The sequence below is a fragment of the Barbatula barbatula genome (genome assembly GCF_947034865.1).
Source record: "Barbatula barbatula genome assembly, chromosome: 24".
Classification (NCBI taxonomy): Eukaryota; Metazoa; Chordata; class Actinopteri; order Cypriniformes; family Nemacheilidae; genus Barbatula; species Barbatula barbatula.
This window is the reverse complement of record NC_136787.1, coordinates 1808324-1822568: the sequence shown is the minus strand read 5'-3', so window position 1 is coordinate 1822568 and position 14245 is coordinate 1808324. Positions and strand designations below refer to the sequence as shown.

Below are 14245 nucleotides of genomic sequence, written 5' to 3'. Positions count from 1 at the left end.
TTGGGAATACATTTGTACAAAATGACTACATCTGTATGATGTGAATGTATGAATATTTAAAATGCCAGCCTGAAGTTCCACCCCTAACCCGTTCTATACAAAAACATTTGAGTGTTTTTTCATCATCTTGAATTGGACATGTTTTTACTTTGATTTGGACAAACACAACATCTTATATCGAAATGTGTGTGATCAAAATCAAACAACCTGAGTAACACAAACCTCGGGGAGGTGTTGTTGGCACCACATGCCTCAATTTTGCTGCATAGGTGACTACAAGATCCTACAAGGTAACATTCATCATCCAATGACAGGTCAGAGGAATCCATCACTCGTTCAGCCTTTTAAAAGACCCAGTGTCAGTGGAAACATTCCCTACTCTGTGGAAGAACCACCCACACGTTTCATTGTTTTCTTCAAATGGAACTGTTATTCCAGCGACACTCACGAACAGGTCCTCCCTTCCGGGCTGAAGTCAGATTAGCGGTGAGTGTTATCCAAACAAGACCTGCACGTTGTTATTCTGCTGGTAGCGGGGTTCGGCAAGTAGTGTGCGATCTGTGCAAGCTCAAAGAAGGGCCATTTAGTGCCACAATCACGTATGAATTACCCTGTGGTTACAGCAAGATTTGGATGGAGTCACGGCAGCTTTTGGTTGCTCACCATTGTCAGTTTAGGGAGGGTTGCTATGAATTGAGATGGACGCTACAGTGGAAAAGCAGATGGAAAAGAAGACAGAATAGATAAAAGAAAGAACCGAGAGCATAGGGCTGTGTTATGAAAGCATTTCTCATGGTGAGCAATAGTGAGGAATACAAAGCAGCCCTGTCAGTAAACACCCCTTTGGCCTGACGGAGCGTGTACCCTTCACAAACGAGAGCATCTCCGAGCAAACAGCTGCAGTCGCCGTTTCTCCTCCCTCCTGTCTGCCATCACTCTGCCAGCCCAGTTACCTCGGCTTCTCTCAATAGACTTGCTGTGGTGAAGATTAGGTCTTGATCAACATGGGCTGCACTTTTAGATTGAAATGGCCCTGCCTCACTGATGTGAGTTGAAAAAGTGCATTCTTTTTCAACTCAAGTTGATGTCAGATCAGAAGTGAAATGAACCTAACATTATACACAAAAAGAGAAATTGCCGCCAGCTTTTAAAGACGCAATTTGATTAAACGTTTGGGTGTTTTCTTTGGTTTGGTTTTATTACAAAACAGGTGATTTGTTATACGTTATATGCGTGATATATGACATGACAAACTAGATATCTATACCCATATATCTACACTAAAATGTATGCAGTTGCAGTTTTGCCTTAAAAGGGGTGAATTTAGAGAGTGTTTTAGCATGCAGTGTTGCTATGCTTCAGTGTTGAAATTCATTAACTAGGTGAATTATACAGGCCCTCTGCACTAGGCTAGTTCACACAAAGAACAACTACTAGCGTCCACACCAGCGGATTATTTTATGCTTGCATACTAAAGTTTAACATTTTAAGTGCACAAGACATTTCAATTTGATTGGCTGTCAATGTTTTTTTGTTCATCAGCTTGAACAAATGTACCCCAACTTTAGATTCATACAGTAATATTCTTGATCTCAGTTCAAATAATTTCATTTTCCTGTCAGCCATTCCTCTTGTCTAGAGATGTTGTAAACCCTGGTACATTTTTCTCATCAGAAAAATGATTTATCTCTTTTTCTTTCTGAGACATGCCTATGCTTGACATGATAAATGATCTAAGAGTGCTATTTTGGCTCTAAACACTGGCATGGTCTCAAAAATGCTTTGTGTTTCGTTTAGCCTAGCAACGATTTTAAATCAAGAGTACATACTTTGCACCATGTCATCAAATTTCACTCCTAAGAATGTACCCTTTCGACATAAGCACGTCAAAATCTTAAAAAGACCCTTTGCATCAGGATTTATAGAGGGAAACGATAGCAACTGCTGAGCAAATGGAGACAAATTACGCCAAGCGTTGTTGATGCTCGGAGTGTCTGTCAAAACAGACTTTAAAAACAAGGGCCAGGCTTTGTTCTGACCCCTTCTGGTGCGAGTTCCCTCCCTGTTCCTTCTTGCCGCCACCCTGCTAGGGGGACTGGGAACACGTGGTACGGTAGGGCCGATTGTTGGTTTCAGGCCTCGTGTTTTGGCTGTAAACTATGGAGCGCCTTGTAATGACATCCAGCTTCCTTTTCTCTTCATTTTGCACGGCTCATCTGTGATCGCTGCTGGAGGACATTTGTGCTGTTGGAGGAAGAGGGGCGTGCAGCAGGTTTCCCTCCCCTGTTGGGGAGGACAAGGGGGCCGCTGACACTAGCCTGCCATGGGATGTTTACATTCCATTGGCAAGGCCACGCAATTCGCCCGCTCAAAGCAGAGTGTAGGTAGAGCGGGAGAATACATGTGCAAGTAATCTTGGTTTAAAGGCGTACTTTTCTCCAAGGCCCAGAGGCCAATGCAGCAGGTACAAGCCATTAACTTCACAAAGAGAAAAAATTCTTGGGGCTCTGAACAACAAATTGCTCTTGAAACTTAAACTAGATTTTACAGTGGAAGTGAAGTTGCTGTCTGTCACAGTTGATTTTAAGGACTATAACATTTGTTTATAAATCCGAGGAATCAATTGTCTATAAGCAAGAAGATTTTAAAGGGATACCTCACCCAAAAATGTTACAAATCTGTATAAGTGTCTTTGTTCTGATGAACACGGAGAAAGATATTTGGAAGAATGCTTATAACCAAACAGATTTTGCCCCCCATTGACTCCCATAGTTGTAAAAATGACAATGGTAGTCAAAAGTGCCCCAGAAATGTTTGCTGTCCTACATCTTTCAAAATGTCTTCTTTTCTGTTCAACAGAACAAAAGAATTTTAAAGTACTTTTTCCTACAATGGGAGTCTTTGGGGGGCAAGATCTGTTTGGTTATAAGCATTCTTCCAAATATATTTCTCTGTGTTCATCAGAACAAAGAAATTAATACAGAACATCTCGAAGGTGAGTAAAGGAATTTTTAATTGCTTTATTTTTTGTGTTGCTTTAGGACCAGCCTCATTGAAACGTGGATTTACTGTACCTGTCGATTTAAACTTCTCACTATTATAAATGCTTTTTGATTTGGCTTCTTACCAGTGCACAGTGCATCCCAGAAGTTCCTGGCCCAAGGTGTTTCTTCAAATATGAACGGTTTTGGACTGACGACAATTTATTTCATTCTAAAATGCCAAGGCAGGATCTCTGCTCACACACACAGAGCTGGAGTGTGATTCTATTTGTGCATAACTGACATTCGTCTCTGTGACATAACATGATGCAATAATGCAGGCACAATACATCACTTGCTGATAAATGATGTATTTTTGTCATGTGGAGTTTTGTCCCAACTAGCCACAGCTGCAGCGTCACAAATGGTGTTGGTTACATGGTCTCCGCTGAAAGAACAATAGAATGCCACAGGTAATAAATAATACACTGTCACTTTTGGAAAAATGTCATGCATTCATTTCCACACTCTTAATACCCACTAAAAACACACAAGGGGTAAAGCCTCATTAATAAAGTTCACAGAGGCAGGTGTATAACACACCTGATGCTTTTTGTTTGGACACCCGCAAAACATGTTACGGCATTGCATGATCTATTTCTGCAAAGTGGTTGCTAAGAGAATTTTTTGTGGATCATTATTTTATGCAATCTGAGCATTGGCAATGGAACACAGATTAATAGGAGATATTAAAGCAATTGTTTACCCAAAATGACTCTCATGTCATTCCAAACCTGTATTATAATTTTTCATGCTCTTTAACAGAACTTTCCCACCAAGCATTGTTGCATATCGTCTTTACAGAAAACACTTAAACAAAAACAGCAGTAACAAAACAAATATGATTTATATATAAATATATTAAATATTAATAGGATAATCTTTTTATTGATTTTTTGTGAAAGAAATAGCTGATGATGGAAGCACACTTACGACACAGTGAAACATTAAGATCCCTGATTATTTCCCAACCATGATAATCACTGCATAACATCACTACCACCATGGCAACATACTGTTTGCTCCAATTGCTGCAATAAACTGACGTTGCCAGAACCATGATAGGGATGTTTTAATATGATCTGTTTAATGCTCTACCAGGGAAATGATAACACTACTGGCTCAGATTCTATCATATGCTATCTATCCACCTAATACGCTGTGTTATACTACCAGCGTCACTCCCAAAATGTCCAATTCCAAGACGCCTGCAAACTAAGAGCAGCTCCATATATCTGCATCTCCTGTCAACAGATGTCAGACCTCATCTTAACACTTGAAATGCCAAAGAAGCATGTTGCTGTGTATTAGCAAATGAAGGGAGTGCTGTTGCTGGAGTGCGTTTCTGAGATTAAAATCCAGTTCAATCTGGGTTGTCTTTGTGTTGTGGTTTTGGGTGTGTCTCCAAATTTGCATTGGAGAATTGCCCCATGTTGTTCTCCATCACAAGGGGCTGTTGAGTTGAACATCCTGTTTCTCCTCTAGCAGGCTGGTCATGTGTCTTTGAAAACAAAGCGAGTTTTTATCAAAAGTACCATTGTGCGTTCAATTGGGGAGATAACCATCCATAAAAAAAAGAAGAAATCATACAATAAAGCAAGGGTTCAGATACTTACATGTTACAATATATGACTATAATGAAAGTAGACAATTGTTTTGAAACAGACACCTGCACCGCACAGTACATTGGCCACATTCGATCTTAATCATTTTTCCATTCAGTGTTGGAAAAGTGTTGTTATATAAAAAGTTATTTAATAAGACACTTGGTCAAAGTTTTTGCCTGAAAAAGAGACACCCTGGCATCCAGTATCAAATGTGGTTGTATCATTTAGACGGTTAGTACACAACACATTTGGCCGAGTACTTATTAGACAAACTCCCTAAAGGCTGTTTCCAGTTGCAGAACAATATAAACATCAAATATCATACTGCAGCATGATTTAACACATTGTTGTTGAATATAGTTGAATGGAGTTGTGGCCATTGTTTATGTTATAGTAGTCATGTTTTACCAGATCACAGATACAAAAGAAGGTTGTGAAAGTAGTCCTGGTGTTCGACCACCATGTGGTGCATCACGGGAGGTCTGAGAGAAGAGAGAAAATGAGGAACAGCTCCGGCATCTGGGCGTTAGCAAGCATCCCCCCGACAAGTGTACGAAAATAAACAAAGTAGAAAACCCACATTCTCAAGCCCGGGAGCCAACAGGAACAAGATGAAGCTGTCTGATCCGTGTTGTATCAATCTGATACTTTCTAATCCTATTGACCTTTCCAGAGCACGAGGCATTTCATGACCTTTGTTTGTGTGAAATCCGTCTGTGCCATACAATATTAGCCAGGGAGGGAAAACTTCATCCACCCTCAGCCTGCAGTCATAGTTTTCACTTATTAACTTTTGTACACTTTTGCAATTCAAAAACTCAAATTTGGAGGGTGTATAAACGTGATTTTGTTTAGGTGCATTTAAATCAATGTCTACGGGTTTAATAGAAAACATTAGCATGCGATTCCAAGCTTGCTGAATATGGCTTTAGGCTTGCTAGCTAGTTGATCAAAGACGGCCTGCTAGTTCCAGTAGGTTAAAAAATGTGACGTGAGATTTAAGAAATTAACATTCAGACACTTTCAAATGCCACTGAGCATCCGTTGTAAATTTGAATATTAGTAGGCTACTGCTGCTGGTTGAGCTTGAGAACCCAAGACTAAGATCTAATTTTACAGAGACTACTTCTGTCAACTCCTTTGCGTTATGGCTCTATGTATGAGAAGGACAGCTGTTCCTCATCTAGCCAGGAAATCTAGCTGTCCGCCCGGTAGTCTATTGGCCGGTCAAGAATTCCCTCCACAAGCAACACTGCATATGTCCTGCTCATAAAACCTTTAGCACTTCCATGTGGGTGTTAAGTCCCTCTTCTCTCATCTCTACATGACGCCTTCGCTCACCTTTGTAGCCGGTTTACGTCTACATTACTGAGTGTCAGTTTGACTGCTCCCTTAAACTTCAACCATGTTTTTCCTTTCCATCTTATTCCTAATAGGGCTTTCATACTCTTTGCCCTTGAAGCCGTGCATGCTATGTTCAGGGGAAATCTGTATGGTAGGATGGAATATTGTTTAGCTTATATTTTTGTGTTTGTTTGAAGATAAAAGGTATTATACGATGAATAGTTGGAAAGTGATGATTTAAAAAGGAATGCCCATTTTTTGTGTCAACACTTCAAGGCAGGCTTAATTCACACTTTAGGGCCCTAAACGTACCTGCTGATTGTGTTATAAGAATGAAGCGTTCGAAACGTAACAAATACAGGCTATTTCTGTTCATGAGCTTTGTTGTCATGCCAATGGTCATATCCTATCGCTGCCTGCCAAGAGATGAGCAAGGAAACAAGAAATGGATTTGAGGCTCCGCAACAGAACGCTCCAGCAAAAGTGAGACAATCTCTAAATGAGAATCCACAAAAGAGGGCAAAGCATCCACTTCCGTACTGAAGATAATTTGGAGGGAAGATATCTCACAGGCTTTCACAGAGATTTCGCTCAAAGAATTTTCTTCCAAGGATTTCTCATAAAACAGAACTGCAAAATGGGTTTTTGTGAAGTTCCGCACTGATATAGGCTTTTAGCCCCTTATTTCGAACATGTGAAAATGATGATGCTTTTGTCAATGGACACAATTAAAGAAGCGGAGAGAAATGATACGGCCTTGCCGAGCTTTATTGAACACAAATTAGTGTAATTGCATGTGATACGTCAGAGCTAAGTTTAATGTGAAGAGCTTATAATTATCCCTAATTTACAGCTGAAGGGAATGCATAGAAGCAGAATGAGAATGATGAAATCAGAAGACATCAAGTCATTCACAAGAGTCGGCTGTAAAAACACAGAACAAGGTGATGAAAGATGCGTGTTGAAGTTTTGATGGACTAAAATAGAAAAGTAACTTTGATTTTACTTTTGTAAAATAAAAGATCTTTGCAAACAACAGGTTGACATACTGTACAGAAGGCCATTTAAAGAGAAATGTTTAACGGTGTTTGCCTTTTGTCCCAAGCAGGGCTGGATTCATGCATAGGCATTCTATAATGATTATAAATATAATGTTTTTATTGGTACTATTATTATTTCAATCGTGGATGGGTGTGCATTTAAGAAAAGGAACCTTTTACTTGTTGTTAAAGTATAGGCTATTACATGCCATTTACATTATATATCTCTTTTGCCTATGTCCCAATAAGAGGTAAATCCGGCCCTGTCCCATACACAAAAGATGTTGATTTCACTTGCCATTGCTCATTTCATGAATCTATCTTCAAAGATAGCAACATGCTTTCTGTAAGCAGTAAATTTGCAGCGCAAATTTATTACTGTTTATCATGTTATCTGAACCGAGTTGCTCTCTTGTGGACATGCCTGTGTTACAAAAGGTAGTCGCCACTTTCGTTGTCCTTTTCACTTGATCACACTGGCCTTTCTTATTCAATTTTATTCAACACTGTGATGTTACAAGCTTTGACATCGGAGGAAATGTTAAATTCATGGATTTGGTTTTCCCAGAGGACTAGTGTGTGTGGATTAGGCTACAGGGGTAGTAAGTCAGGTCAGTGGGATGAAGAAAGTGCAAAAAGTCAATACCCTTTGCACTATAGGAGCCTCAAAGCCAAAATGAATGTTCAGAAGGAGCATTGATGTGTTTACTTAGTTTTGTTTGTTTGCTGTTTCCTTTATCTTCTGGTTGTCGCATGACAGTGGACATCTACACGGCATTAGTCGCAGTTTCAACGTGATTATTTTCATCTGATGTCAAGGCCTTTAGCAACAATGATGTCAAACAGATTCTGTGGGAAAACAATGGGCTAATTGCACAAGATGGCGGCGGTGACCTTTTGCGACGCCAGGGTCGGCAGACTAATTTCCACTCGTAAAGCACTATCGAGTTGTTTTGGCTCAACGAAGTGCTCAGCAATGTAAAGAGGATCTGTTATATCGCTGATTTATTACGTTCTTGTTTTTATCTGAAAAACACCCATATTTGCCCACCAAAGAATCCTCCTTTGAAGAATCCTGTGATATACGACCAGAAATTAGTCTGCCGACCCTGGCGTTCCGAAAGCTCACCAGCGCCATCTTGTGAAACTAGTGAATTGCTACTTCCCTTTTCATATAAAGAAGAACAAATACAGCGTCTGGGAGTAACGTGCTAAAATTGGCGACGCAGATACATTTTCTCAGTAACACGAGAAGTTTTTAAAACAGATTAGTTGGATTACTTTTGTTGGTATGAATCAGTGTAGTTGGACAAAATGTTACATGATGATGTTGCTTTGTTTCCTCAGGTGCCAGAATTCAGTATGAGAGGATAGGAAGTGATGTCACCATGCAGTGTGGCTCTCTGGACAATGACGCCTCAGTGACGTGGAAGGTTAACGGTACAGACGTGAAGGCTCGCAGACGGGAGGAGGGACCACGGCTGATCCTTTTGGACGTGGACATGAGTAGCAATGGGGTGTACAGCTGTTTTCTGTACCCTGACGGCCAGCGCCGCGACCAGATCAATCTTCGCGTTGGACGTAAGTGGTATCTTTTTTCCACCCTTTACTTCACTCATTCCACTTACGATTCAGTTTTCACAACCAGTTAAGCATTTATGCCCATGTGACTGTGTCCCACTCTTTTTAACAAACTATATGGCCACATGCATCTGGACATTCAAACTCCACACCCAGAAGCATTAATCTGGAAGCACAACCTTTTTTTAAAGTGAAGAGATGCAGATTCTCTGATCACCACCTTTTAACACATATGGTATATGACATTAAAGTACTGCGGGAGCAGACAGCTCTGGATGCTTTCAGAACACTCCCATGGTACTTTGATGTCATACATACACGAATAGTATGTGTTGACAGTATTACTGCATTGCATTGCTTTAAAGTCTGTATATGTGCGCTTATATAGTTGTATGAATTATCGTTTATTTATCATTGGTCGATGTAGCAGACAGCTCAAAAACAGAGCGGAAGCAGAAAAGCGCATGACAATTATTTAATTTATTGTTTATTGTATAATCTGTTGTAATTATATTCTTTTTATATTATTTACTTTATTGTTTATGTTTTATGCAATACTATTTTATTTGTTTTGTCTGGAAGTAATATGGTTCTAATGTGTTGAGCCTTCGCTACCAGATTATCTTCTTTTGAAAGTTATTGATGGCAGTTTGTTGTATTTTGTACTCAATAAAACAATAATAAAGGCTTTTGTGCGTCTCTCGCTCTCTCTCTCTCTCTTTCGATGAGCTGCGTGCAACAGCTGTTCACTTTATGTTAAAGTATACGTATATTTATTTGTCTCCTGTGTTAAATATCATTTCCACATTGTTTTTCTTTAATATAGGTTTACAGTCTTCCTGCAAATCCCCACAAAGTTAATAAATCCCCCATAAAAGTAATTTACAGAGCCCTGTTTACAGTCCACTACAGAAAAGTTTTTTATGTCCACCATTACTGCTGACGAACTTGAAAAACATGGAAAAACATGTTATTCGGTTTGATGGCAGCTGGTAAATAAGAACCTGTTTGTATTATTAATAATAATAATGAGTGTTTATTCATATGATTTTCTACGGCGGTCTTTAGGTGGTACTTGATCTGAAAAGTCTGAGAACCACTGGTCTTGTCAGGAATTATGGGGTGGGAGAAGAAACCAAGCGCAGGCAGCAGTGCGATTACGAATAACTTTAATAATATTAAACAAAACCCCAAGATGGAGAGTGAACAGGAATGTAACTAAAATATAATAATGAAACAAAACACTTCCCACGATGGTGCAAATCGTGACCGACATAATACATGAGGCCCTGTCTCTCCAAACAAAACATGAGGCCCTGCCATGATTCTGCCACAAGACCAAGAAAGACTTGACATGATGAGGCAGAATCATGGCAGGTCTGGCATGCCGCTCTTGTTTCTATTACATACATAATACTTCAACGTTATTTCAATACGTCATCCATGAGCATGATTTGTGAGTCCTGTCTGATTAAATTCCACTGGCAAAACATCTTCCCACGATTCAGTGTCACGAAGCTACGACTTTGTTGTTGTTTTGTACCCTCTTGCAATGAAAATGACACACTGTACCATTAAAACTGTCCGTTTACAGTGATTTCAATACAAAAATTGCTTTAACTTTTAATTTAGCTTGAGCTTAACTTTTAAAGGAGCCTCCTCAACACTAATGATTAAATGACACATTAATGATCAAAAGTACTGTAGCAAAATAACTTGTTGATATTCGTTTATGGAATGCAAAAGACATTCATATTCAACCTAAGCCAACCAAACAATGGAAACGTTTTGTTTATTTACTATTCTCTCTCTGTAACCCCATGCAGAGAGAGATTGTTTTCTAAAACCTAATTCAATGTGACAGTCTAAAACAAGCTTTGTCTGGCAGATCTAACTTTGAAGTCCTCAGACACGGTTACATATACAGATGTTGCCATCTGTGATGTTACAGGCGGTTCTTTGATGACTTTGACCTTTTCATTGTTTCCACAGGTGCCAGGATTCAGTACGAGAAGATAGGAAGTGAAGTCACATTGCGATGTGGCCCTCTGAACAATGACGCCTCAGTGACGTGGAAGGTGAACGGTACGGACGTGAAAGCTCGCAGACGCGAAGAAGGACCTCGGCTTATCCTGATGAACGTGGACATGAGTAGCAACGGTCTGTACACCTGTTTCCAGAACCCTGACGGCCAGCGACGTGACCAGATCAATCTCCGCGTTGGACGTAAGTGAATCATCATGTGGTTCAGTTTTTTATAGACGATAATTAAAATACAAGATTAATATAAGTTAGTCTTTCTCTCTTCGTTTTTGTTATTTTAGTTCTTGTGATTTTACTGTTATTGCTCACATATCCAATTGTGTATTGGTTGTGGTTGGCCTCCTAAGACTATCTTGGATTTTCCTCTTCTCAGATCTTGATCCTACTGAGCGATCTATCTTTTTATCTCAATATCTTCTCTCTCTTATTCGCTCTATCCTTCGAGAAACTCTGAATGACCCCGCACCACATTTACCCCGACACTTCTTAACCCAAAGAAGCCTGCGCTTACTTCGGCCACTGATTACCCTTTCTTCAGAGGACGTTCTAACTGTGTTGTCAACAGAGTCTATTTATTAACAACAAACTTCATTGTATGAGCGCAGTCGGCTCTCAGTACATGCGACCCCGAATCTCAAATCTTCTCCTTTATCTTCTCAAGCAGCTGTTTCTATCTGTGTGGGAGTCGCTCGCAGGGGTGCGAGATTTGTGTTTTACGTATTCGGGGAGTAGAATAATAGGAAGTACTGGATATTTTAAGATAGGCTACAGCATGACATCACAGAAGATGCTAAGCCTGGTGCTCTCTACAGCCCGGTTCAGGTGTTGTTGAACGGGATCATTAGCAGAATCAACAAACTTTTTCATGTTTGGCGTTCTGGTATAATTTGTTATACCGAGTCAAAAGTACAACACTTCCAATGGGTTGTTTGCTAAAGACGTAGTAAAAAGAAACTATCACGCAAAGGTGGGTGATATGTACTTAAGAGTTTTGCGTATGAAGATTCCACACGTGTCTGGTCATTGTCAGCACTTTAAATGTTTCCGACAGGAGCCGATGAAGGCTTGTGGAGTGTTATTGCACCCATATATTAGCCAATCTGACAGATTAGAAACCATTAGAAATGGTCATCCCCCTGCTGACCTGCAAACACAAAGTGATCTACTGTATGTCAGAACATGAACAAAGTTTATTAGACTTTTCTCTTGTTCTGTTATAAGGGCCAATTGTCTTGCATTTCATGAAGAACAAGAATTAAAAGCAATTTCTTTTTATGTTCATCTGAATGTTTGAATAGCATTTTACAAATAAGTACAAAAAGGGGGAATTAAACTTTAGAGGGGGGGCTAACATTTTGTTTAATACATTCTGACCTATTTACACAGTTAACGTGCTGGCTTCTCATACTTAACATGGTCAACTTGTCAGAAACGACGTTGGCAGCATGACATTGTATTTCTGTGGGTTCTTAAAGGTATTGGAAACGTTATGTAACAAGGGTTCTTAAATAATCGGAAATAACCGTACAGCAGTATCTGACTTTTATAAATGTGATCAAACTAAATGCTCTTCGAGGATACGAAGTGTGCAATACTTCTCTATATATTAATATGAGATTGCAGAAACTGTGTCTGTTACCTTGCTTTAAATAATATTTTGACTTTATCTTTCGCTCTCAGAAAAACCAGGGCGAAATTATGAACTGCTACGCTGTGGCAAATGTGCAAAGCACCGTAATCAATATTATGTGACAAGATGTTACCCATAATGCCGCCTGACAGCAAATGCATTGACTAATCAAATTAGAGTAACGGAGAGGAGAAAAGTAGAGATGAGTCCTCTTATGAGAGTATGATGAGGAATACGCTTCATCAGCCACGTTTGCATATTGCGTATATCACTCCTGGGAGAGACTGAACGAGATCCCACGATTGATAAAACGGTTCAATTCATCCAACAGAATTTTAGACTTACATTGATACCACCATGTTAAAAAGAGCACAGTTTAGATGGGCTTTTGAGGAATCAGTTTGTTGTTGTTTTGTCTGTCTCTGTAGGAGAGACAAACCTCTAATGAGATCTCTTTAATATCTCCATTGTTTGTCTCACGTAGCAGTGAAATCGAATCAGCGGGGTTTTTGGGTGACACAAATAGGAATGGAAAGGTTTTTCAAGTTATGAAATGCTCATTTTTAGGATTTTTTGAGGAAACAACCAACAACAAATTTGATACCTTTAAGTGTTGTTAGAAATTTGAGTAATTTTGTCTTTTACGAAGTTGATTTAAAAACACATACTTTCTTCAAATATTTGTCCTCAGCCAACCCAGCTTCACAAAAATATGTATTTTACTGTATGAATGTGTGCCTACTTTGTCATTTTTGATGACTGAAAACTACGAAGCTTAAAAATAGCCAATTCTGAGAAATATAACAACCTTCTCGTGTGGGCTACATAGCGTCTTCTTGTTATCAGTCGCTGATCAGTTTGATCCCATCTTAATAAACAAACAAATGTGAAAACAGTATTTCACTATGTGTGTGTTCTGCACTGAAACAGATTTTAAGCTTATGTCTGGTGGGACATGTGACTGCTGTTTCTCTCTCATAGTGGCAGGGTCACGGTCAAGCCGACTCGGCAAACAAGATAAGTTCTGCAGCTATAAGTGTTTAAATGAGAGTGGCATGGACCCAATCCCACACACAGGGAGACAGCCTCCGCAAGTACGTCGGACACCCTGGAAATGTTACAGAAACACTTAGGGGCGAACAATTGGGTCTGGCCATTTCTCAGGGGAATCTTGTAGTTCTTCAAAACAGATTCCTCAGTGATCTATCAAAACCAAAGTTTGTGGGATACATTTAACTGAGCAATCATGGAGTAAAGTTATGATTTTCCCAGTAGTTAAGATGTTTTTGTTTGTGAAATCTTTGTTCGTGTTCATTGAAATGTAGGCTTATTAACCAGTGTGAACTGCCCAACACAAGCCCGGTGCATAATCCAGTCAGAATTTAAGGTACTTCAAGAATACTTAACGCTTACTTCAAACAGTGTTTGTTAAAATATGACAATATTTAGAAGATGTTGCACTTTGGAATGACTATCTGAGAATAAACGTGTAATATATTTGGTCTATTTATATTGGTAAGTGCGCAACCATATGTGACACGGTACATTTGTAGCAATAGCCAACAATAAATTGTACGGGTCCAAATTATCGATTTAACCACATATCATTCGAAAATTAAGTAAAGATCATGATCCATTATGATATTTTGTTTATTTCCTACCATAAATATATCAAAACGTTATTTTTGTGAGATGATGCAGCAAAAATGGCTGGAAACGTGCCTACAAACTCAAGTTTGCTAATCTACTCTCCACAACACCATTACAGCGGTAAACCAATAGAGAGTGTTAAAACAAACCTGTTTCTTCTTAGCAATGGTCTGCTACAGTGCCTCTGATAGACAACTTTAAAGGCGATTTTCTAAATAATTTTAGAATACAAATCATCATACATCAATGGAAAGCTTTTTTATTTATATAAAAAAATGTACTATTTGGTTGGTTTTGTGGTCCAAGTTC

General features: G+C 39.2%; 1 protein-coding gene across 2 annotated transcripts in view; it reads left to right on the top strand.

The window, feature by feature from the left end:
- The window catches only part of cntfr (ciliary neurotrophic factor receptor), a 122232-nt gene that overhangs the window by 59135 nt on the left and 48852 nt on the right, over nt 1-14245 (top strand). The window contains exons 3-4 of one of the 2 annotated variants that reach the window (XM_079448443.1): nt 8380-8613; nt 10606-10839. In XM_079448443.1, the coding sequence (XP_079304569.1) occupies nt 8380-8613; nt 10606-10839 (468 nt within the window). The remainder of the gene's footprint in view (nt 1-8379; nt 8614-10605; nt 10840-14245) is intronic. The other variant, XM_079448444.1, reaches the window with a different exon arrangement.